We start from the raw sequence: 26,853 nt of genomic DNA, 5'->3' as shown, positions 1-26,853 counted from the left end.
AATAAGGGTGAAATAAAAGAAATACATCTCATTCATATATACTGTATAACCTGCCCTCAACTAGAGTTGGGCTCTAGATGGAGATAGTTTGGTTGCCAACAGCCATATAAAATCCACAGAAGAAGAAGATGGAGATAGAAGGGCTAGAATACGAATCTATGAACGATACTCTCCAGACCAGGGCAAGGCTCTGGGAAGGGGTTTTAATGTATGGGTAGGGACGTCCCAAGGATCCCGGATTGCATTGACCAAGCAAGAATCAGGCTGCTGTTAGTTGCTGCATTGACAACTGAAAAGCATCGTGTCAGATGGACCAATGCAGCTGCAATGGACATATTGGGATAATCTCCAGTAGCTATCTGTCTCGGCTACAAAGCTTTCTTCAGATGTACTCGCACCCCGGAAGTCATCTTTAATCTTCAAGGATCAAATGGAAAAAGCCAAGAACAAGGTATGACTTTTAGCCAGCTAGATCGCTGTTAAGCTAATGAAAACCTTGCAGCGTTCACGTCTCCTGGAACATTCAACTAGCTAGGTGGGTGTATTTTTGTCTAGCTAATTAGTTAGTATTATAGCTGAATAGTTTGACGCAGCTAACGTTAGCTAACTTAAATGGTTAGCGACGGTAGGTAGCTACGTTAGCTGACAACTCATGAGTGGCTGGATTGATTGATTTGCGTGCTAAAACGATGTCTAGCTAACGTGATTAGAAAATAGAGCTAAAAGTAATCTAGTCCTTGTCGTATAATGATAACTATGTCTACTAGTTAGTAATATACAAGCACTGGGAAAACAAGCGTTTGGCTAGGTAAAATGTTGGCAGCAAGCTATTAGATTGATAGCTGACAAGCAAGGTAAGTTGGGTGACATTCTGTCAACTGCTCTATTTCAAATGTCATTACATTAGTAACCAATTGTCATGTAATTAAATGTTTGATTCCTTGAACTTGAAGCATGTCACTCATTACCGCATGCAATTTAGAGATTTCTTTAAAGGCTATACTTATTTTTGTTAAAACGCACACTTTTTTCTCATACAGTAGAATAATTGTGAGTCGATCTTTTAACTGACAACTTTATTTGACTTAATTAAATACTTTTTGGGCAACCTGACCAAACTCGCATAAATGTTAAAAATCTGTAATTCTCATTGAAAGTAAATCTAAAAAGCTGTTAAAGTTTCGTTTTTGCATATTTTATACTGAACAAAAATATAAACGCAACGATTTTACTTAGTTACAGTTTATAAGGAAATCAGTCAATTGAAATTAGATTTAATTAGGCCCTAATCTATGGATTTCACATGACTGGGCAGGGGCGTGGCAATGGGTGGGTCTGGGAGGGCAGGGGCCAATCTGGGAGCCAGGTCCAACCAATCTGAAAGAGTTTCTCCCCACAAAAGGGCTTTATTACAGACAGAAATACTTAGGTCCGGGTGGCTGGTCTCAGACGATCCCGCAGTTGAAGAAGACGGATGTGGAATTCCTGGGCTGCCGTGGTTACACGTGGTCTGCGGATGTGAGGCCGGTCGGGCGTACTGACATAGTCTCTAAAACAATGTTTTTCTTATGATAGAGAAATTAACATTAAATTCTCTGCCAACAGCTCTGGTGGACATTCCTGCAGTTAGCATGCCAATTGCACGCTCCCTCAACTTGAGACATTTGTGGCATTGTGTTGTGACAAAACGGCACATTTTAGTGGCCTTTCGTTGTCCCCAGCTCAAGCTACACCTGTGTAATGATCATGCTGTTTAATTAGCTTCTTGATATTCCACACCTGTCAGGTGGATGGATTATCTTGACAAAAGAGAAATTCACACTAATAGCGACAGAAAAAAATTTGCACCACATTTGAGAAATAAGCTTTTCGTGCGTATGAAAAATATCTGGGATCTTTTATTTCAGCTCATGAAACATGGGACCAACACTTTACATGTTGCATTTTATATTGTTTGTTATAGTTTTGGTTTTGTACACCAGCTGTTAATACAATATTTTTGGTTATGGAAAATATATTTCACAGCTGTTTAGATGGTACAATGATTCACTACACTAGCTTGTTTTGTCAAAAACTGAAATTAAGTGAACTATTAGAATTTTAGGCCCCACCAACCAGGAAATGGTGGGGAAATTTCTGCGTAGTGCATCATTAAGCTATATTTTTATGATCTGTTCTTCAATGTCTTGTCCAAGGAATGTGATTTATGCAATAGGTATTAGGCCTAGCCTACTCCTGTGTCTCTGCAGCCTGCCTTCTGGAAAAATGTCCCAAAGTGAAAAATCTTCAGTTCTTGGAACTGTTCCTCTTGCAGTTTGAAAGGAAACCCCTGCCAAACAAAGCACATTCCTAAAGCTGGAGGTTCCCTCAGCACTAGCCCTTGGTCATGACACTCAGTTCCATTATATATAAGTAATTGGACGAAGGCTTCTGTAGGGTAAGTTTTGTGAAGAGCCGCAATGCTCGGCCTGAACATAAACCGTACCGCGAGCGATAGTGTGTTGAAACCTTATCTTTCATATCGGCGAGTAATAAAAAGTTTAATTGATACACGCCTTTTATAGGGTTAGTGTTCCCACATGGTCATATTTCCATGTCACAGCGCTTGTTTACGGAAAACAGATGGAAGACTGAGTGGGCTATCTGTGCTAATTAGCTATCTGTGTCTCCGAACACCTGTAAACGGAAGAACGATGCCACAAAGTTGTCACTGAAAAATACTGGTGGCTGCAAATGTGTTTAAAGCGGGTTAAAACAGTCAGGGTGTATTTTGGATTTGAAAATAGAAGGGTATATGTTTCTAGAACTGGACCATAATTGAGAATCGATTTAGATGGAGTATTTGGCTGTTTTGGCTTCCAGAGCCAATTCCCCCTTTAAACAGAATATGTTTGTGCATGTGTGATTGTGTCCTCCTTTGTGAGTGGGCTCCTCCTTTTGTGAGTTGTTCACCAAAATCCCCTAACCTCCCATACAAGACGGTCCTAGCCATGTTTTCTGCACTGCATAGCACAGTGTTTCCCAATCCAGAATAATAGGTACATGATAGTGTTAACTTGGCTAAGATCAAGTGTAGGGTTGCAAAATTCAGGAACTTTCAATAAATTCCCTGGTTTCCCGAAATCCCATTTGGAGGATCCCGGAACCAGGAGGGAATAAGCAGAAAATGCAGAGTCCTCCAACCAGGATTTTTAGAAAACCAGGGAATTTATTGAACGTTGCCAGAATTTTGCAACCCTAATCAAGTTTAGTATCTGTTCTTATCAGTTTATCTAATACATCCCCTGTCGGGGGATTACTTATTAAATGGGGTTTTCAAATAGGGAGTGGGAAATGGGAGTTGCTCCACTTTATTTATTTAACTGGGCAAGTCAGTTAAGAACAAATTCTTATTGACAATGACGACCTAGGAACAGTGGGTTATCTGCCTTGTTCAGCATCTACCCGGTATTGGAGTACCCCCGGGAATGGTGCACCACTTTTCAGGGGGTCACCAGAGGGTTTCCAGGTCAAATCTCTGGTCTGAAGTGAGCTGGCAACTGGAGGGTTGCTGCTGGTATCAAGTCCTAAATGCCATTGCCAGCTGTTGTGCCCTTGAGAAAGGCACTTAACCCCCAAAACAACTGCTCCACAGGTGCCCAGTGTGGCAGCCCCCTCCTCCAACCTCTCCTATCCTGTAGAGGTATGTGTATCTTTTGGACGGGTTGAGATAAAGTGGAAGTCACATTTCGGGTTGGACCTTGTGATCTTAAAAGGAAAAATGTTTTGGTTGGATCTGTTAGGACTGGCTCTTTGGCTTTGGAAGATGTTTGACTGTGAGATCAGAGGTTAGTATACTCAGTGTATGTTGACTATAAGAAAGGCATTGAAGTATTACTTCACACCTGAACCTGATGGTCTACAGAAGACATTCCATCATGTTACTCTATGAAGAGTGAGCATAGACTGAAGGTCAGTTTATTCCCCAGTCTCTGTCACCCAGTCCCGTTCATTCATAGCTACAGAAAAGAGCAGCCCTCTAGGTCCAGGTTGTGTGTTTGGGTGATCTGGTGTGACTCACATCTCAGCTACAGACAACTGCTACAGACAACTGTAGCCTACCCAGTATGTGTGTTGAGAGCCCATGTCAGCAGCTGGCAATATGCATTGCACAATCCAAACAGAGGTCAGATGGAGGTGAGAACAGGCCTACGCACACCTGACTGGAATGTATAGGCTTCAGTAGAACACTCATTGCTGCAAGATGTCCCTATTTCTGTGTTTTTGTTTTGCATTATAGGGGCAATTGTAAAGGAATATTCCAATGCTAATTTTACATTAATACTGCCAATAAGTGGAATGTTTATGTTACTGTATTGTATTTCCCTTTAGTTATTTGAACATTCACAGTCTGGCCTGTCTCTTGCCCTCTGGCTGTTCAGGAATGTGTACACTAGATATATTTCAATGGGGGGTCTGAATAAACAAGCACCTCCCCACCACAGGGTTGCAACACACACACACACTTGCGCACAGCTGAGAGACATTAGGCAGAGTTTAGGCCCACTCCTCATGAGCACAAGCACTCTGCTGCTCTGCCATAAATGAGGTGAGGGAGGACAACGGGGAACTGTTAGAAAAGCTCTGGAAAGATCTCATAACTCCAACACAAGGACCAGACGGCGTGTTCTCTTTATTTGCAACTCTTTTTGATGGATTATGTCAGTTAGTCTAAAGAAGAAAGAGAATTGAAAGAGTTTTGGCTTCAAGTTGGAATTTCTTAATATGCCAAACAAGAGTTTAGGAAAAGTTCACTTTGTCACAGGCACAGATAATTGTCTTTAACCAGAAATGCTCCCTATGTAATTTATATTTTAAAATGAAGCAAGTATAATATTTACTCTTAACTCTTTGTCTTCCTAATTGATTAAACAATGAGAGACTTTCCAGGCAGAGAGTTTGTACTTCCATCTGCACCCATCTTAAGAGCAGGCACAAAGACACCCAGAAAGCCTGTTTTGGTTTAATGGTCACATAGGCTATGCAGTGAGGTATAGTATAGCCAGAAGCAGCAGGTTGGGTTCGATCGTAGGAATCTTAGGGGAGAGCATACAGAAAAGGTTTTACTGAGACCCCCCTCCCCCTCATCTCAGGCAGTATAATTTAAATTTAAACCATGTCCATATCTCTAAGAACTGTATTGCCTTGCCGAGCCTTTTGGAAAGCCATTACTCTGCTAATTGGTTCACCCATTTAGCAGATTTTGTTTATTTTTAGGCTATTCTCAGTGCTCTTCTCTTGCAATGTTACACAACCATTCCTTGAAGACAAAAAGTAAAATGTTCTTGTGAACAACACCTAGCCTATTTTTTTTACTTCTTGGTGTGATTTTATTTTATTTTGTTCAGGATGAAAAAGACTGCCTCATTTGTCCTTTAACACTGTTTTATAAGCTCTGCTGTCATACAGCCCCAAATACTTTCCCTACCTTGGTCATCATGACAGCAAGGCCAGTTGTCCATGCACCTGGGTGAGATGTGAGCTAATACACATGGATTGTGTATTAAATCTTCATCTGTGACAGTAAGAACTTCTGACCGCAGAACAACCCCAGTTAGACCCAAACCAGCCAGTGACTGCCATCTAGTGGAGTTGACAGTCAGGAAATCTGAGACTGAGCAAGATGAATTCCAAAGGAGAATGCCTTGTTTTCCAGACTTGTGGAGATAAGGTGTTTTCCTTTTTATGGAAATTGTTTCAATGAAATGTATTTGATTGTAATCTTTCCACTGATGTGTTGTCCTTAACCTCTTTTGTGTGTCCACACTGAGGTGTAAATGTATGGGTATCAGAGAGCCCAGTATGAAGAAGACAGGCAGGCCGGTGGGGACTAAGGCTCAGAGTGGAGAGAGGGGGAAGACTGAAGGCACTGCTACAGGAACCACCGGCAAGGCTGCAGCCAAGACCACCACAACAGCACCACTGTCAAAGGTACACTTCTATTATCTCACTACACTTTTTGTTACTAAGCCAGGTACACTTCTACCATATTATGTATTAGAAACTGGATGGTTCGAGCTCTGAATGCTAATTAGCCATGGTATATCAGACCGTATAGCATGGGTATGACAAAACATTTCTTGTTACTGCTCTAATTACGTTGCGTCGTGCCTAAGAACAGCCCTTAGCTGTGTTTTTTTGGGCCATATACCCCCCTTAAAACTACAATGGCCAACACCCATTTGTACATGTTTACCATGGTACCGAACATTGCTAAGTTATTCTTCTGGTGGCTGGCTGGATCAGTTGGAGTATTAAAGTGATCTTTCTCATGTGATTGTTCTCCAGGTTAAAAGCAATGATGATCTGCTAGCAGCAATGGCAGGGGGAACTCCAGCTACGAACCGCACTGTGACCAAGAATAAGAGGTCTGCCTCCACGGGGAACAGCAATGGTAACCCAGACAGTAAACCAAAGACTAGCACAGGTATTATCTGTTTATATCTTTATATTAGTTGACTAACCTCTAATGCTCTAGTATATTTTCATCATATTTATTATTACTCTGCATTTCATGCTTGCTCTCTTCTCTCTCTTTACAAGGTTCCTCAGCCAAACGTGTGACGTCCTCGACCTCCAAGGAGCCCAGCTCATCAAGGGATCGTCTGCGGACATCCAGAACATCGCCTAGTAAGAAGCAGTCATCAGGGGCAGGGCAGGGAGATGTGGCCCAGGGAAAGCGCTCTCGCAGCCAGCAGCTAGCAGAGAGCCGCATGAACAAGTCTAAATCAGACAGCCAGATCAGTGACAAGGTGGCCCTGGAGGCCAAGGTGGAGGACCTGCTGGGTTTGGCCAAGAGCAAAGACGTGGAGATCCTGCACCTACGCAGTGAGCTGAGAGATATGAGGGCTCAGCTGGGCCTGGGACGGGAAGAGGTGCCCCCAGAGGAGGGAGAAGGCGGAAGGGGGGAGGAGAAGCCCCTGGAGAGGGAGGTGTCGGCCATCACAGCAGCGGACGTGGAGTCCACGCTGCTCCTCCTGCAGGAGCAGAACCATGCCATCCGTGAGGAACTGAACCTGTTGAAGAGTGAGAACCGCATGCTGAAGGACCGACTCAATGCGCTTGGCTTCTCCCTGGAGCAGAGGCTGGATGGCTCTGACAAGCTCTTTAACTACGCCTCCCTGAGCCCAGACCTGGCTGCCAGCAGCAGACACAGCGATGGCAGGTGCACTGGTACCCTCACTTCCTCTGTGGAGGGCTCTGCTCCGGGCTCCCTGGAGGACCTGCTGACGGACCAACAGCACGGCGGTTCATTGGACAACTTGGACAGTGAGTCCAGCGAGGTCTACCAGGGTGTCACATCCAGCGACGACGCCCTGGACGCCCCCTCCGGAGCCTCCTCCTCCTCTGAGTCTGAGAGCCTGCCCAGCCGAGAACGCTCGTGCCGGGGCAGCAGCGGCAACGCCAGCGAGGTGTCTTTGGCCTGCCTGACAGAGCGAATCCACCAAATGGAGGAGAACCAGCACAGCACGGCCGAGGAGCTGCAGGCCACACTACAGGAGCTGGCTGACCTGCAGCAGATCACCCAGGAGCTGAATGGAGAGAACGAGAGGCTAGGGGAAGAGAAGGTAATCCTCATGGACTCTCTGTGTCAGCAGAGCGACAAGCTGGAGCACTACGGCCGGCAGATTGAGTACTTCCGCTCTCTGCTGGACGATCACCACGTGTCCTACGTCCTGGAGGAGGACATCAAGAGCGGCCGCTACATGGAGCTGGAGCAGCGCTACATGGACTTGGCCGACAACGCCCGCTTCGACAGGGAGCAGCTACTGGGGGTGCAGCAGCACCTCAGCAACACACTGAAGATGGCTGAGCAGGACAACACCGAGGCCCAGGAGTTGATCGGCGCTCTGAAGGAGAGAAACCACCACATGGAGCGCATCATGGAGTCAGAGAGGCAGGACCGGGGGGCCATGGTGGCAGCGCTGGAGGAGTACAAGGCGGCGGTGAGCAGTGACCAGGTAGAGCTGAGCCGCTGCAGGGCCCAGCTGGACCAGGAGAGGCAGAAGGTGGCTGAGCTCTACTCCATCCACAACTCTGGAGACAAGAGTGACATCTGCCAGCTGCTGGAGGGTGTTCGGCTGGACAAGGAGGAGGCAGAGGGCAGGGCTGCCAAACTGCAGGAGGACCTGGGCCACGCCTGCAGTGATGTCACCAAGCTGCAGGACACCCTCAATAAGGTGAGTCCACGCACACACTATCCTACAGAGGTAGTACACTTTCCTTCATCCAACCCTTTTGATGGTTGCTTCTGTCTCCTGTATCCAACTTGTGAAAAGTTCATATAAGTGCACTTTCCTCTACACCACCTTAAAGTAACTGTCCAGTGTTTTTAATTCATTATGAGTGAAATAGTTTTCCTTCCAATTCTTTTTATTAAGTATGTTAAAAAGCAGCTTTTCTGTGTTTGAATGGTATAGGTCGTACCCAACAGCAGATTGGTGTGGCCGTATACCGGTCATTAAGAATATTCATGACAAGTAAACAGCTGATTGGCCAGCTCAGCAAGTGAGCCAACATGACATCACGTTATGAGGAAATAGAAAGCATTTTTTAGGTGGGGTTTAAGTATTTGTTTTCTTTAATTTATGCTTATAGGATGAGTCAACAACATTATTTGGGTATGAGTTAACAGAATATGAACTTTTAAAAGTTAGATTTTCACTGGACAGTTACTTTAAAGCGTTCATAGAAATGCATCTGTCTGCTTTATGCACTCACTGGTCAGTTTATTAGGTACACCCATCTAGTACCGGGGCAGACCCACCTTTTCCTCCAGAACAGCCTGAATTATTTGGGGCATGGATTCTACAAGTTGGAAAAGATCTACAGGAATGTTGGTCTATGCTGATGTGATGGCATCGCATAGTTGCTGCAGATCAGATGGCGGTAGACCACCGCCACCAGCCTATACCATTGACACCAGGCAGGATGGGTCTTTGAATTCATGCTATTTATGCCAAATCCTGACTCTGCCATCAGAATGACTCAATAGAAATAAATCCATTCTAAATAACAAATTAGTAAATATCGCACCCCGTGTTCAAGAATGGCCCTTTTCTCGCTCATTTTACTTTATTTGAAAACAAATTCATCTCCAAAATATTGCTTTTAAACAAAGTGATTTATTATTAATTTAGAATTATATGAAAGCCCCTTGGATATTCGTGCACATATTATTAACCCTGTTATTAGCAGGACAATATATATTGGTCATAGCTCCTGATTGGCGCACAATGGGATTGCCTTGCAGTTCTCCAGCTGTATCCACTGAAAGGGTGCAAGGTTAAAGGCACGAGGGCAGGAGGCACGGGATGGGCCGCAGAGCCACGCACAGAAGACCGACCTAGCCCATGGAGGAGGGGGGGGTGCTTAGTGCCAGTCTGTTTTACTTTTAACGTGCAATGTAACTAATAATGGCATCTTTATGCTTTCGTTAATAAAATAATGATAAAAATACTCTTTCAAAATGCCGATGTTTATTTAGTTATGGATCCATAACAAATTACTATGGGAATAAATATCGGTGAATTACAGAAATATCCTCTGTATGTAATTATTGGCGGAGAGTCACTTCATATTTTTCAATATACTGTAGGCCTACCGTAGGCGACATGAGTCTCACTAGTGTTGAGTAATGTGCTGTTAAAAGTGGTGTAAGTCTTATTTATTTAAAGAGCATATTGAAGTTAGAAGCAAAAGCCTTCAACTATTTTATTACTGTTTTGCACTGCTCTGAGACGAGTGTGGGGACTGGTCCTGATAAATCAATGACATTTTTATTTTGACTGAATTTCTGTTTGGGTTTTGGTTAGACGACAATTATTCAATTAGGGTGTAGAAATGTTATGCTCTTAGTGTAAACTTTATTTAACTAGGCAAGTCCAGTTAAGAACAAATTCTTATTTACAAGGACAGCCTACTCCTTCCTCCCCGTTGGGGAATTGAACCCCGGTCTCCCACGTGCCCGCATGACACGGGGATTCTTTAGCTAAATAGCCCAGTACTGTAGCCTACTCCCGACCGTCACGTTGTTCAGCGCCATTTTTCCCGTTCCATCCTAATGGAAATTCAGAGGGTTTTTCTTGGAATAGAAACACCATTTTTATTAAATGAATTAAGCAAGATTTCTTAATCAGTCTCATATACTATTTTCTTACAAAAAAGGTTTTCAATTCTCTAATACAGCCACTATTGAAGGCTATCAAATGCTTCTCAAAGATGCCCTCTGGTGGTCAAACTAGCACTAACTAGCATTAATGGCACCAGTGGTTCACACTTAAATAACGTGCCATAGAATTCTGCAGCACCATACAAGCTGCGCCGCAGTACGCTGCAACTTTTAAAGGACGAACCACTGTATTCCCTCACCACTGGGGGAAAGAAAAAAAAGAATGAGTATTCATTTGGGCCATTAGTTAATGAATGAGAGGATTGATTTCTTCTGTCCTGGGTGGTGTGTGCAGCTGGATGGGGAGTACCAGGACTTCCAGGAACAGGTACAGAAGCAGATGGCTGAGCAGAAGCGTGGGCTGGAGAAACAGCACGGTGAGCTGCTGGAGAAGGAGACTGAGATCGGGGACATGAAGGAGACCATATTTGAGCTGGAGGATGAGGTGGAGCAGCACCGAGCAGTCAAACTCCACGACAACCTCGTCATCACAGACCTGGAGAGTGAGTGGGCTCTGCCCAGTGGGGGAAACATGGCACAGCATCATAGAACCACGTCATCACATCATATCACTGGAGCCGCACAATGCATTTTCCACTTTTGCCCACATGGTGGCTGTCAGGCTTATTGCAGCCTGAGGAAAGTGTGAATAGTCCTCTGTTAGAATAAGAAATTTCTGTACCTGCACCTTTGTTTATTTGTGTGGTTATAAGTCACTCAGGCTAATAAAAGGCACACGTATCTTCATGTGCTGCGTGTGAATATATCCTGTGGCCTGTTCACATTAACTCAGCCATGTATCTGCTTCCTCCCTCAGACTCTGTGAAAAAACTACAGGACCAGAAGCATGACATGGAGCGGGAGATTAAGATCCTCCACCGGAGGCTGAGGGTGAGTGGACAGGGCCATCTGAGGACCAGGGTTCACTGACACGGTCAAGCACAGCAGCACTATGGTTTGGGCCATGTTCATTACAACTGGAATTCACTAGAAAGCAATATAATGACGTTTGGTTCCCCCCAAAAAAATTCAGCCTCAGCATTGAGGGCCGTATCTCATGACGCACTTGTTTGTTTTGTTTCAATGTGTGTGTTCAGGAAGAGTCGGCAGAGTGGCGTCAGTTCCAGGCTGATCTGCAGACGGCTGTGGTCATCGCTAATGACATCAAGTCGGAAGCACAGGAGGAGATTGGGGATATGCGTCACCGTCTCCGCGAGGCCCAGGAGAAGAACGAGAAGCTGGGCAAGGAGCTGGAGGAAGTCAAGAACCGCAAGTAAGAGACACTGAGGAACACGCTGTGCTTGATTTCTCAAGTGTCTCGTCAGCCGACGCCAGCTGTGTTGTGATCATTTAAAAAATAAAATAATTTAACCAGGTAGGCTAGTTGAGAACAAGTTCTCATTTGCAACTGCGACCTGGCCAAGATAAAGCATAGCAATTCGACACAATTCAACAACAGAGTTACACATAGAATAAACAAACACAGTCAATAATACAGTAGAACAAAAGAAAACAAAAAGTCTATATACAGTGAGTGCAAATGAGGTAAGATATGGGAGTTAAGGCAATAAATAGGCCATGGTGGAGAAGTAATTACAATATAGCAATTAAACACTGGAATGGTGCAAGTAGAGATACTGGGGTGCAAAGGAGCTAAATAAATAAATACAGTATGGGGATGAGGTAGGTAGATAGATTGGCTGTTTACAGATGGGCTATGTACAGGTGCAGTGATCTGTGAGCTGCTCTGACAGCTGATGCTTAAAGCTAGTGAGGGAGATATGTGTCTCCAGCTTAAGAGATTTTTGCAGTTTGTTCCAGTCATTGGCAGCAGAGAACTGGAAGGAGAGGTGACCAAAGGAGGAATTGGCTTTGGGGGTGACCAGTGAGATATACCTGCTGTAGCACGTGCTATGAGTGGGTGCTGCTATGGTGACCAGTGAGCAGAGATAAGGTGGGGCTTTACCTAGCAGAGACTTGTAGATAACCTGTAGCCAGTGGGTTTGGCAACGAGTATGAAGCGAGGGCCAACCAACGTGAGTGTACAGGTCGCAATGGTGGGTAGTATATGGGGCTTTGGTGACAAAACGGATGGCACTGTGATAGACTGCATCCAGTTTGTTGAGGAGTGTTCTAGGCTATTTTATAGATGACATCACCAAAGTCGAGGATCGGCATGCATGAGTGAAGGATGCTTTGTTGTGAAATAGGAAGCCGATTCTAGATTTAATTTTGGATTGGAGATGCTTGATGTGAGTCTAACCAGACACCTAGGTATTTGTAGTTGTCCACATATTCTAAGTCCGAGTCGTCCAGAGTAGTGATGCTGGACGGGCGGGCAGGTGCGGGCAGTGATCGGTTGAATAGCATGCATTTAGTTTTACTTGCGTTTAAGAGCAGTTGGAGGCCATTAAGGGAGATGTATCTGCAGGTTTGGGTTTAACAGTGATAGTCACATTGATCAAGCTGGATGTGCTGGTCTGTGTTTTCATACACATGAAATGGGTGATGTGACACCTGACGTGCCTTGGTCTGTATGTGTGTGTTTTTGTTTATCTCCTCAGGCAGGATGAGGAGAGGGGCAGGGTGTATAACTACATGAATGCAGTGGAGAGGGATCTGGCTGCACTGAGGCAGGGTATGGGCCTGAGCCGTCGCTCCTCTACCTCCTCAGAGCCCTCTCCCACCGTCAAAACCCTCATCAAGAGCTTCGACAATGCCTCCTCACAAGGTACCCCAACCTGCGAGTGTAAGATATGGACCCCTTTTCTGACTTCTAATTTGACCTGTACATTCCTAGTAATGAGCCTACCAGCATCACTGCTCCTTATACAGTGTAGTTCTATTACTGTGGGATTTCTACCTGATGTGACTGATTTTGTGTGTCTTCTTCTGTTCACAACAGGCCTAGTCCCCCCGACCGCTGCCCCTGCTGTCACATTACCACGCACTCCCCTGAGTCCCAGCCCCATGAAGACCCCTCCTGCTGCCGCCATCACACCCATGCAGGTATATCACCTGGAACATTTGACCCACTGACCCATTTCAGTGTGTTTTATTTGCATGGCGAGCTCTAAATGTAGGCATCTGGTCAAACACACACACAGAATCCCTGGCTTACACTAGACCAGTCTTTCACACAGAACTACTTACCAAGGTCTAGATCAAATGGAGTGTTTTTAGAACCCACCAGAGCAGTGTAGGATGGGGAGTGGTGCAGTAGTTAGAGAGTTACTCTGACCACCAGGTCAAGAGTTGTTCTATATTCACAGTGTTTATAGACCTCCAATACTCTACAGGTGGCATTTCCTCTTCTGGCACTTTGTCACAGCTGGGATTGCCTCATACACAGACCGTGAGATGGAACAGACATTGAGTTTTTGATTGAGAGTATTGTCCTATCACTCTAATTCCATTACCTCACTTTCCCTTCACTTATATTTTGTGGATTCTCTTATCCAGAGTGACTTACTATCAGTGCATCCACATCATCCATAGACTCTTTCTCAGTGCATTCAATTGCCCCATATATTTTTTTTTCTCTTGTTTTAAACTCTCACACATTTTTGAGAACATAATGAGCTTCATGGCTCAAGGACTACCACCTTTGTCATGAACTTTGCGGTGCTATACAGTAGACTGACACATTCAGGTCCAGGTGGGTACCATGTAATACTGTGGATAAGAGGGGGGGAAATATGAGCCTTCGATATTTTACATGCATTATTCTAGTAGAGAATCTGGTGTTCTCATATAAAAGGATCAGAGTTCAGGGGGAGATGGGTTTTTCTGTTTCCTCATACAACTTTCATAAGTTTTCAGTCTTGTTGCATCTTTCTTTTTTTTCTTTTTTTACCTCCTCTGCAGTCACAGGATTATTGCCAGTGGCTGGCTGCTAGTGCTGCTGTCAAAATGACCTCAAGCTGGGCCTTTTTCCAGAAATGGCAAACAGTAGGCTACTTCTGTTGGGAGGATGAAGACATTTTGTATGTGAGAGTTTTAATCAAATGATTGTTGGTCTATTTCAGAGACAGTCCATAACTGGGTCCATCTCAGCAGCCAAACCCCTCTCCTCTCTTAATGACAAAAGGCCCAGCTACACAGACATCAGCATGCCAGGTGAGTCAGTAGCACAAACCAAGCTCCATGTCTGGATCTCATTCGGTCTCTCTTGAACAAAATGAGAGAGGCGTTTTAATATGTCACAGGAAAATAATACAATTTCATCTTGGACATTAGACCTCAGTGAGTCTTCATATTATGTGGCTATATCTCAGCGAGTGTGGTGGTGCCTTGCCTCAAGCAGGGGGGCTGGTGTAATTAGCCCCTGAGGAGGCGAGCGTGCAGTCAGCAGAGCTTCATGTTGAATTTAATATGTTGAGGGAGGTGTAACAAAGCACCATGGGTGGGTAAACATGAAGCCCTGCTAACTTCATGTTCAAAGGCCTATAAATGTGAACGTACTATACTGGTCATAGCCTCGAATGTTTCGTTTAATGTCCCGGCTGTTTTCTTGCATGGAAAATTTACTTCCTTCCATGGTACTTGACAGTTCCAGGCCTGGAATGTTGCTTTTGACCCCACATCCCTCTTGCTTGAAAGTCATATTTGTTTCTTGACTGGTTGTGGGGTTGTTAATATTGCCACTGTCCTTCCCTCCACAGCAGAGCATCATCTTAGGGGCTCCTCTGCCAGCCGCCCTGCCTCTGCTCTGCAGAGGGTCTCAAACATGGACTCATCTAAGGCCATGGCCATATCAGGTATCAAAGTCATGGAAATAGGAATCGACCTTGAAATAAATCCGCAATTTTTCTAAATGGTTGCCAGTAAAATTAAGTGCATTTTGAGAAAGAAATCAATGACATTTGACAAAATATTTTATTGAATTGCTTCCCCTACCATGCACACACAGCACAGATCAGACTTTTGAGGTGTCACTTGCTGTGAAGACGTGTCAGCCACACTGTATGGTTTCTGTTTGTGTGGTGGCCAGTGTCCCGCAGGAGCAGTGAGGAGATGAAGAGGGACATCTCTGCCCCTGAGGGTGGCACCTCGTCCTCTCTGATGACCATGGGCTCTGCTTCCTCCCTGTCCTCCTCCTCTCCCACCGCCTCCGTCACCCCCACTGCACGCAGCCGCCTCCGGTAACAGCCTTATCAGCTCCATACCTTTCATACCATACATAGGAGTCCACTAAGTCCTTTGTATGGTTAACATTCTATTTTTACCAGTTTTGTTTTCGAGACCACTTAAAGCTAGACTGATTCAATCGAGTCAAACCCAAGACCGGGAGGGGTTCGAGAGTGTGTCAAGACCGGACCAGAAAAATGCACAAAAAGTCCAATTCAAGACTGATTGTAATTGTGTCAAATCGCCACCATAATAAGAGTTGAAAATGTCCAGTGTTTCTGTGTGTTTATATTTAGACATTCAGAATGCAAGCTGAGGGCAAATAGGGAGCCACTCTACAACTTCCCCAGTCCCCAACTTCCCCAGTCTCCAACTTACTAATAGTGAGAATGCTAGCAAAGCAAGGAAATTCTGACGAGTGCAAACAAAGCTTGAGGATATTTTTTCAACAGAAGTAAAGGACAGTAATGTTAAAGTAGGAAGCCCAGGTAGGTAAAAAGCTATTAATGTGTCCCAAATTAAGTGTGGATAGTAGGCCTGATGAAGTATTTTTATGCGCTTACTGAATGGGAGCTGATAATTATTAATGGTCTCGGGAAGAAATGACGAGTCCTGATTTGTCCGAGACCCAGTCGAGACTGAGACACTCAATGTGTGGTCTGGAGACTGGTCTCGAGTACCTACAACACTGATTTTGACTATAGCATTTAGGCTTCAATGGACTTTGTGGACTAGCCAGGTACATGGAATCTGGATATGTGTATTAATTCAAATGACTCTCTGCCCTTTCCTATGTGACGTGTGTTCAGAGAGGAGCGGAAGGACCCCCTCTCAGCGCTGGCCCGGGAGTATGGGGGTTCCAAGAGGAACGCACTGCTCAAGTGGTGCCAGAAGAAGACTGAGGGGTACCAGGTATGTGTTGTTCAGTCAGAACAGACAGGTTGGGATGAGAATGATATCTCGGGTCATTTCACCTCTCATGTCACTGACTCGCCTGTTGATGATAATTTATTTAGTTAAATATCTCAACAGTGAGACTGATCCAAAGGATGTTTTTTTTTTTTGAAGTTAAAATATATCTGGTGTGAGGTTCATTAATGACAGTCTAATTCAATAGTGTCAGAATGTCCTTTATTCTGTCCTTTATTCTTCCAGTTGATTGAGTTTTAAAGCCCCTCTCAGACACCTATATCAGTGCATCCTTTATGCTCTCCTTTTCAAGTCCTAAACCATTCTCGATGTCATGAGGACTTGTCAGTTTTATTGTGTTGTCCTTATGGTTCCTCTCCTACTCTATAGCATGGGATTGGACCAAGCGTCATCCAGAGAGGGAATAAACATTTAGCTACTATAAATCAACTATATTGATTTGTTGAATTTCTATCTAGGGCACGTTTTTAAGACTCACTCTATCATATTGAAACAGCTTTGTTTTCAATGGTCTTGTTGGTTCTGGTGCAGAGAGTGAATGGTTGTCATGGTTCCCCCTTTACAGAGGTCCTCTTCAGGAATTGTGCCAAATTACACATGTCCTTTCAACTGCCTGACAGAAAAGCTGTGGTTTGCCTGGCTGGGAGGAGAGCATTGGGATGTAATGCATTGCGCTAGTGGGATGGAAACTAACCATCTTTGTTTTCTGTGGGGAATTATTTTGTTGTTGCTGTAGCTGAGGAAACAATCCTGCCAGGATTATAATGTGCTAACAGATCTAGTTTCTATCGCACTCTTTCTCTCTACCACACTTGCTGTCTCGACCAACTAAGTGCTCGGCTATGAAAAGCCAACTTACATTTACTCCTGAGGTGCTGACCTGTTACACCCTCTATAACCACTGATTATTATTTTACCCTGCTAGTCATCTTATCTGCTGGTCATCTATGAACGTTTGAACATCTTGAAGAACTATCTGGCCTTAATGGTCATGTACTCTTTTAATCTCCAGCTGGCAAAGCCAGAAGAGAACTGGCCACCCCTCTGAGCCTGGTTCCTCTCTAGGTTCCTGTCTTTCTAGGGAGTTTTTCCTAGCCCCTGTGCTTCTACATCTGCATTGCTATATCTGTATAAGCACTTTGACAGCTGCTGATGTAAAAAGGCTTTATAAAATATATTTGATTGATCGTTTCATCTGGTCAGAATAACTTGAGCAGACACATCATACTCAATCAACATACACTAAGTATACAAAACATTTAATAACACCAGCTCTTTCATGACATAGACTGACCAGGTGAAAGCTATGATCCCTTATAAATGTCACTTGTTAAATCCACTTCAATCAGTGTATGAAGGGTAGGAGATGGGTTAAAGAAGGACTTTTAAGCCTTGAGACAATTGAGACGTGGATTGTGTACAGTATGTGTGCCATTCAGAAGGTGAATGGGCAAGACAAAAGATTTACAGTGCATTCGGAAGGTAATGACCTTTTTCCACATTTTATGTTACAGCCTTATTTTAAAGTTGATATATAAATAAAAACTACGCACAGTATCCAATAATGACAAAGCGAAAACAGGTTTTTAGACATTTTGAACATTTCAAAAACAGTTACCTTATTAACATAAGTATTCAGACCCTTTGCTATGAGACTTGAAATTGAGCTCCGGTGCATCCTGTTTCCATTGATCATCCTTGTGATGTTTCTACAACTTGACTGGAGTCCACCTGTGGTAAATTAAATTGATTGGACATTGGACATGATTTGGAAAGGCACACACCTGACCGTGCATGTCAGAGCAAAAACCAATGATGAAGACCGCTTGTCTGTCAATGTTGGTTATTGAATTATTTCATCTGAGCTCCTAGAGTGTGCAGCTCTCCTTTTTCAAGTGTTCTACTCCACTAACCAGCATCTCGCCTAAACAGGTGTGAGTTTATTTAGCTTCCAGAGCAAAAACCAAGCTATGAGGTCAAAAGAATTGTCCGTAGAGCTCAGAGACAGGATTGTGTCGAGGCACAGATCTGGGGAAGGATACCAAAACATTTCTGGGGATGTTTTTTAGCGGCAGGGACTGGGAGACTAGTCAGGATCGAGGGAAAGATGAACAAAGCAAAGTACAGAGAGATCCTTGATGAACCTGTTCCAGAGCGCTCAGGACCTCCGACTGGGCGAAGGTTCACCTTCCAACAGGACAACGACCCTAAGCACACAGCTACGACAATGCAGGAGTAGCTTCCGGACAAGTCTCTGAATGTCCTTGAGTAGCCCAGCCAGAGCCCGGACTTGAACCCGATCAAACATCTATGGAGGGACCTGACAATAGCTGTGCAGCGATGCTCACCATCCAACCTGACAGAGCTTGAGAGGATCTGCAGAGAAGAATGGGAGAAACACCCCAAATACAGGTGTGCCAAGCTTGTAACGTCATACCCAAGAAGACTCAAGGTTGTAATCACTGTCAAAGGTGCTTCAACAAAGTTCTGAGTACAGGATCTGAATACTTATGTAAATGTGATGTGTCAAGAACTGCAACGCTGCTGGGTTTTTCACACTCAAAAGTTTCCCTTGTGTATCAAGCATGGTCCCCCACCCAAAGGACATCCAGCCAACTTGACACAACTGTGGGAACCCTAGCATTGGAGTCGACATGGGCCAGCATCCCTGTGGAACGCTTTCGACACCTTGTAGAGTGCATGACCTGATGCATTGAGACTGTTCTGAGGGCAAAAAGAGGTGCAACTCAATATTTGCAATGTGTTCTTAATGTTTTGTACACTCAGTGTATACGACCTCATTCTTCAGAGAAACGAGGTCATTCTCATAAAACAGCTTGTTCTTGGGGAACACAAGCCTGTTTATTTGAGACATTATAGCCACCAGTAGGATGAAGCAGCATGATGCTTTTAGGACCAAGGTCTGGGACCTGACCCAGTTATATATTGTATTATCAATACCAAACTCCTCCTGCATCCCACATGTCTTTACACTGTACATTTGCACTACAATGAAAATAACCCTTTGCCCCCCTTTCTGGCAGAACATCGACATAACAAACTTCAGCAGCAGCTGGAACGACGGCCTTGCGTTCTGCGCTGTGCTACACACCTACCTGCCTGCTCACATCCCCTACCAGGAGCTCACGAGCCAGGACAAGGCAAGCCTACCTCCGGTGGTGGTGATGATGATGATGAATAACAATGTGTCAAAGAACTATGTCCAGATTTCCATCCAACCATTACATGTGGAAGAATTACCTGACTAAAATAAGTCACAACAGGGCTTATGGAAACAGGAAATGTTGGTGCAAATTCACAAATGTCGACAGACGATTTGTTTCGTTCGACCTGGTGGGATCTTTTTGTGACTAAAATGAATTATTCAAGAAATGCAGTGGAAATGCCTTTATGTGGAAATATTGATATAATATCATATCGAAGTAAATTCGGAGTCACAAGATAATATTGGCCTACCACCACCACGTGGAAAAGCATCAAAAGTTTATTTGTGTTTGAGTACGGTAATCATGCAAATTTACAATAGGCTAAATATCAAAGGTAGGCTATTATGTGAATGCTGATGACATGATGATCGGTGCTTGGCTGCCAAATATTAAATAAAATTCTTGCTCTTTTAAAATCATATAACCCCCTGTCCACTTTCAGCCAAGTCTAGAGAGCGTGTGCTAAAACCAGGTTGTGCAAGTTTACTATTTATCGCAACAATTTTTGTGACAAAATCATCGTTAGAGTTGAAGTTGCGATGGAAGCCCATTTAACTTAGATTTTTTTAATTCGGTACATGGGAACATAACCACATGTCATTTTATCTGCACCATGTCGGCACGCACATGCTTTATCTGCACCATGTCAGTTTGATGGAAACTCTGGTGGGAAAATGTGCATATTGTTTTTATGTAGGTTTTTGAATATTTACATAAATCTGTCACCAATTGGATGAGAACCTAGCTATTGTTTACAGTTGTCTCATTAATCTGTCATCAGGGATCATTATAGTGTGTTTTTGTCTCCCTATCTTTAGAGGCGAAATTTCACACTAGCCTTCCAGGCTGCAGAGAGTGTGGGGATCAAGTCCACTCTGGTAAGTGAAAGATTAACTGAACTGAATATTTTCACAGGATTATATTCAAAACTATATCTGACATGCTTAAAAAAAATCTCATTTTGAATAGAGAATCTTTCAGGCTCATTTCACCTTTAAAAATCACCAATGTCACTGGCAAGGTTGTGAATTGTGGCCTGCTATTCTATTGCATGTTGAGGATGGTATGTTCTGTGATTTGTTGAGATTGTGGACTGTACTCACTGGCTCTTATAGGCAGACTCCAGTAGAGAGGATCTTTTAGCTGAAACTGCCTTCATTGAGCAGGCTTGCAGGTGCAGTTTCATAGCATCACCTGGACAGCTATTTTAGCCCTTTTCACAAAATAAGTCCTCACATGAGTGTATTTCACTATCCATAGCTAGGTATAATATAATTGTCCTGACATTTGTTTTATGGGTTCACTTGGTTCCAGAAATAGAAGAGGCAAGCTCTTATTTTCAGAATGTATGCCACAAAAGCACTTTTCTGACCTCCACAGTTATTTCTAGTCCGATTGTGGATCTCTGACCTAGACAACAACAGCATGTTATTTCAAGTTTTTATATAAATAAATGATAAAGATGAACAAATGGCAAGGACTTTTTCCAAGGCATTATGTGTCTTAACGACAAAGCTTCTGTCACCCCCGTGGTCTCATTCTCTGTTGCAGGACCTCAATGAGATGGCCAGTACTGAGAGACCAGACTGGCAGAGTGTGATGACCTACGTCACGGCCATCTACAAGTACTTTGAGACCTGATGTGATTTCCCCACCCAACACTGCAAGCACAACCTGCAGCCCTGCTCGGAAGCTCCTCTGACCTCACTGCACCTCCAACACTTCAACTCGACATTCAACTCTGGTGTTATAGCTCACTTCACTGAACCACCCTTCATCCCAGCCGTGCCACACGCCGGCCACTCTGTCTCTGGTCTAGAGGCCTGCTAGTTTTGAATCGCCATAAGAAACATACAAATAAGCTCACTGCAAGCTATTCATAATATTGCTATTGTGAACAGTCTTGCCCTTTTCACTGACAACTTAAGTGTGATGGACACACAGCTTAAGGGCACTTCAAGCACCTATTCAGGGCCTGCTCTGTTGGGGATTCTATTTTTACTCTGATCCGCTACTGGATAACCCGGTTGAGATGACCCTTAATCCAAATGATCTGGTTAAACCAGTTGGAGAACATGCTACAGACTATCCCAGTCGTTGTGCCTTGCACCCAGCCTTTACTCTTCTAGTCAAGGGGTTATCCAAAATGTTTCAGCCAAACCATACCCATTGTGTGTAGTATGTTCATGGCACTTATTTTCTATGGAAATAAGAGGGACAAATGGAACACTTTGTCAGGTGCAGGTTAATCTTTTATCATGGATTAAGTGCCTGTTTAAATCGCATCACTGACTTCCTAAGAGGTTGTAGCAAAAATGTCTCAATGAAACTGTTTCAATGCTCCATGCTTTCAAAGCATCTTTGGAGAAATCGAAGTGAAGCTTTTTAGAAACACTAGTTATTCAGCAGTTATATGAAAAACACTAGCTACATCATAAGGGATAAAGCTGTCAGGTGCTCTCACGATCACCTGTTAGATTCAAGCTACAATGTTGATGTGCTTTTGGTCTGTTTTTAGGAGCGTGAACATTGCTACAGTAGCATTTTGTATTGGTAACAGAGACCAATGAACTTTACGGGACCAACACAATGCCTCTCCGTGACAGCTTTCTCACATAGAACTGTCTTAATCCTGAACCAAAAAAGGAATGTGTTTTTTCCTTATGTGAAGTCCAGGGCTAGACTTGGCAAAAGCCCTGCTTCTTGGTGATTTGATTGGACTGTTTGGCCAGGATGTTGAGTCTCAAGGTTGAATATTCTTCATAGTCACTTTTGTTGTCGTCATCAATCAAGATTGGAAAAGTTTTTCAACTGCAAAATGCATCAGTTTTGCTGTTGGACCCAAATGTATTAACATATTGTTAGTGTTGACACATTACTTCCACCAACAGCAGACTGATTTGCATTCCATACATTGAACTCCCAGGATTGTTCACAGTCCAGTGCTCTTGAACTATAAGATTGATGTGTTATTAGATACTCTGAGCTCAATTCACAATGGATTTAACTAATCGTGTGTGTGTGTGTGTGTGTGTGTAAACAAACTTTTTGTAAGTTGATATATTCCATCTTGCCAGTAACATTTACCTAGCCTACAAAGAAATTTGCACAGCAAATTATAACTACAAGAAATGCTTAAGTAACACCTATGTAAATTATATATCTGCGCTATCTTCACCCAATTTACTTCATTGATATAAAGCCTTACTAACATTAATGTGGAACTCAATTCTATGTAGTTTACATAGTTGGCAAGAAAGATATTGGAATGAAGAATGACTGTCATGTTATTGTGCCTCTGCCTATTAGTTTCTGTGGGTTTATTAGTGTGGTTTAATCCACCATCCAGTATAGTGAGGCAAGTGTTAGAAATGTTAAAGGACATTATATATACAAAAGTATGTGGATACCCCTTCAAATGAGTGGATTCGGCTATTTCGGCCACACCCGTTGCTTTCAGGTGTATGGAATCGAGCACACAGCCATGCAATCTCCATAGACAAACATTGGCAGGAGAATGGCCTTGCTAAAGAGTTCAGTGACTTTCAACCTGGCACTGTCATAGGATGCCACCTTTCCAACCAGTCAGTTTGTCAAATTTCTGCCCTGCTATAACTGCCCCGGTCAACTTTAAGTTTTTTTTATTGTGAAGTGGAAACGTCTATGAGCAACAACAGCTCAGCCGCAAAGTGGTAGGCCACACATGCTCACAGAACGGGACCTGGAGTTGGCTCACAGACGTTGGCTGGAGTGGTGTAAAGCTTGTCGCAATTGCACCCTGGAGCAGTGGAAACGCGTTCTCTGGAGTGATGAATCACACTTCACCATCTGGCAGTGTGACAGACAAATGTGGGTTTGGCGGCTGCCAGGAGAACGCTACCTGCCCCAATGCATAGTGCCAACTGTAAAGTTTGGTGGAGGAGGAATAAAGATCTGGGTCTTCAGGCTGCTTCCAGTGAAGGGAAATCTTAACACTACAACATACTGACATTTTAGACAATTCTGTGCTTCCAACTTTGTGGCAACAGTTTGGGGAAGGCCCTTTCCTGTTTCAGCATGACAATGCCCCTGTGCACAAAGCGAGAAATATCTAGAAATGGTTTGCACAGAGCCCTGACCTCAACTTCATAAAACACCTTTGGGATGAATTGGAACGCCGACTGCAAGCCAGACCCAATCGCCCAACATCAGTGGCCGACCTCAGTAATGCTTTTGTGGCTGAATGGAAGCAAGTTCCTGCAACATCTAGTGGAAAGCCTTCCCAGAAGAGGGGAGGCTGTTATAGCAGCAAAGGGGGGACCAACTCCATATTATTGTCCATGATTTTGTAATGAGATGTTCGACGAGCAGGTGTCCACATACCTTTTGGTTATGTAGTGTATGTGACCAGTCTATGACTTCATCACACTGCTGCACTGATATCTCTCATAAGCTCATAACATAAGCTGGCTTGTTGCCTTTCGTTTGTTTCCAACCACACTACTGTATAATTTCAGAATAGTGCAGGAAGCTGTGGATACTCCCTCGTTGCCGTAACACCTTAGTTTAGGCCCCCATACATCTACGATATAACACACTTGTATGTGGCGATGAAACTTTTGAGGGACTTTAAAAAAATAAAAATTATATATTTTTAAAAAATATATTTGAAAGCACATTAACTCCGGTCTGCTTTCCATGCACTGCATGGTGATTGAGGCACTCACTGACCAAGCACAACTAGGAGCATGGGTGGTCATTTTTTATTTTTGTCGATCAGTGTGGTTGAAGAGTAAGACTGTGGTTTAAGTTGTAGGGAGGGATTGTATGGATGAACACTAATTTGTGTTCAGAGCGCATGAGCTGTGATTTTGTGATGTACAGTATTTACTGTTGAACATTGCATAGTATGTTACATCTAAATCTCATGTATTTATATTTCCCATGGCCATTACTGCAAACCTGTGGCTAAAATCTGACTTGCATTGGATCCAACAGTAGTTGGTTTGCTATGATTCTATTATGTGAAGCTCCTCTGCTACTTCTTGCCAAGTACACAATGTAATAATACTTGGTTGGGTGTGCTTATATTTGTCCTATTTCACACATGTACAAGTGTGTGTTATACGCATGTGAATTTGAAATGTATTTTGCATATCCCTAAAACACCCTCGGAATGTCTCTTGATCATGTTCCAATATACATTGGTATTGATAAGTGGTACAGTGCCATCAAAGTATTCAAACCCCTTGACTTATTCCACTTTTTGTTGTTACAGCCTGAATTCCAAATGGATTAACTACATTTTTTTGATCACATTTACTGCACACAATATCCCATAATGACAACGTGAATGCATGTTTTTAGAGATTTTTTCAAATGTATTAAATTAAATACTGAAATATCTAAAGTTGTCACACCCCTGAGTCATTACTTTGTGGAAGCACCTTTGTCAGTGATTACAGCTGTGAGTCTTTCTGGGTAAGTCTCTTAGAGCTTTCCACACCTGGATTGTGCAACATTTGCCCATTTTATTATTTTCTAAATTCTTCAAGCTCTGTCAAATTGGTTGTTGATCATTGCTAGAGAACCCTTTTCAGGTATTAGCGTAGATTTAAGTAAACTAACTCGGCCACTCAGGAACATTCACTGTCTTCTTGGTAAGCAACTCCAGTGTATATTTGGCCTTGTTTTAGGTTATTGTCCTGCTGAAAGGATTTTTCTGTGCTAAGCACATTTCTGTTTCTTTATTACCCTGAAACTCCCCAGTCCCTAACGATTACAAGCATACCCATAACATGTTGCAGCAACTACTATGCTTGAAAATATGAAGTGGTACTCTGTAATTTGTTGTATTGGATTTACCCCAAACGTAACACTTTCTTCAGGGGAAAAAACATACTTTTTGTTGCAGTTTTACTTTAGTGCCTTGTTGCAAACAGGATGCATGTTTTTGAATGTTGTATTCTGTACAGTCTTCCTTCTTTTCACTCTGTCAATTAGGTTAGTATTTTGTAGTAACTACAATCTCAGTTTTCTCTTATCACAGCCAATAAACTCCATGCAACCTATTATGTGAGTTGTTAAGCACATTTTTACTCCTGAACTTATTTAGGCCATAACAAAAGGGTTGAATACTTATTGCCTCCGTTTTTAGCTTTTCATTTTTGATTATTTTGTAACAAAATCTAAATGCACGATTCCACTTTGACATTATGGTGTTGTGGGTAGGCCTGTGACACACATCTCAATTTAATCAATTTTAAATGCAGGCTATAACAGCAATGTGGAGAAAGTCAAGGGGTGTGAATACTTTCTGAAGCCACTGTATATGTTGTAATTTATGAGGACTGAAACTTTTCCCTAACATTATAGTCTGATGTTTTGACATTGTATTTATCTTTCATCTTGACATATCACCACTGAAGAACATACAGTTGAAGTCTGAAGTTTACATACATTTTAGTTTGGAGTCATTAAAACTTGTTTTTTAACCACTCCACAAATGTCTTGTTATCCTAACCAACTTGCCAAAACTATAGTTTATCTACTTTGTGCATGACACAAATCATTTTTACCAACAATTGTTTACAGACAGATTATTTCACTTACAATTCACTGTATCACAATTCCAGTGGGTCAAAGTTTACATACTAAGTTGACTGTGCCTTTAAACAGCTTGGAAAATTCCAGAAAATTGTCATGGCTTTAGAAGCTTCTGATAGGCTAATTGACATCATTTGAGGCAATTGGAGGTGTACCTGTGGATGTATTTCAAGGCCTACCTTCAAACTCTGTGCCTGTTTGTTTGACATCATGGGGAAATCAGCCAAGACCTCAGAAAAAAAATTGTAGACCGCCATAAGTCTGGTTCATCCTTGGGAGCAATTTCCAAACGCCTGAAGGTACCACATTCATCTGTACAAACAATAGTATGCAAGTATAAACACCATGTTACCACACAGCCATCATACTGCTCAGGAAGGAGATGTGTTCTGTCTCCTAGAGATGAATGTACTTTGGTGTGAAAAGTGCAAATCAATCTCAGAACAGCAAAGGACCTTGTGAAGATGCTGGAGGAAACGGGTACAAAAGTATCTATATCCACAGTAAAATGAGTCCTATATCGACAACTTGAAAGGCCGCTCAGCAAGGAAGAAGCCACTGCTCCAAAACCGCCATAATAAAGCCAGACTACAGTTTGCTACTGCACATGGGGACAAAGATCATACTTTTTGGAGAAATGTCCTTTAGTCTGATGAAACAAAAATAGAACTGTTGGGCCATAAATAGAACTGTTTGGACATAATGACCATCGTTATGTTTGGAGGAAAAAGGGGGAGGCTTGCAAGCCAAAGAACACCATCCCAACTGTGA

At 43.1% G+C, this 26,853-nt stretch overlaps 1 protein-coding gene and 1 pseudogene across 5 annotated transcripts; both read left to right on the top strand.

The window, feature by feature from the left end:
- The first annotated feature begins 193 nt into the window (after nt 1-193).
- On the top strand, nt 194-22,524 carry LOC112248352 (cytospin-A). 5 transcript variants are annotated; one of them, XM_024417300.2, is made up of 16 exons: nt 194-451; nt 5,832-5,970; nt 6,328-6,466; nt 6,583-8,219; nt 10,506-10,713; nt 11,028-11,101; nt 11,308-11,483; nt 12,775-12,959; nt 13,116-13,219; nt 14,239-14,329; nt 14,875-14,970; nt 15,204-15,354; nt 16,150-16,252; nt 19,315-19,431; nt 20,316-20,375; nt 21,049-22,524. In XM_024417300.2, the coding sequence occupies exons 2-16, from the start codon at nt 5,842-5,844 to the stop codon at nt 21,136-21,138; spliced, it is 3,360 nt and encodes a 1,119-aa protein (XP_024273068.1). In that variant the 5' UTR covers nt 194-451; nt 5,832-5,841; the 3' UTR covers nt 21,139-22,524. The 5 variants fall into 5 exon arrangements, with proteins under 5 accessions (XP_024273068.1, XP_024273065.1, XP_024273069.1 ...); XM_024417297.2 differs by having other exon boundaries at nt 5,811-5,970; XM_024417301.2 differs by having other exon boundaries at nt 194-535.
- LOC112249785 lies at nt 3,224-3,392 on the top strand (annotated as a pseudogene).
- Nucleotides 22,525-26,853: the final 4,329 nt, after the last annotated feature.

The sequence above is a fragment of the Oncorhynchus tshawytscha genome, linkage group LG04 (genome assembly GCF_018296145.1).
Source record: "Oncorhynchus tshawytscha isolate Ot180627B linkage group LG04, Otsh_v2.0, whole genome shotgun sequence".
NCBI lineage: Eukaryota > Metazoa > Chordata > Actinopteri > Salmoniformes > Salmonidae > Oncorhynchus > Oncorhynchus tshawytscha.
Note: the sequence above shows the minus strand (reverse complement) of the source record. Positions and strands in the feature narration are given on the sequence as shown.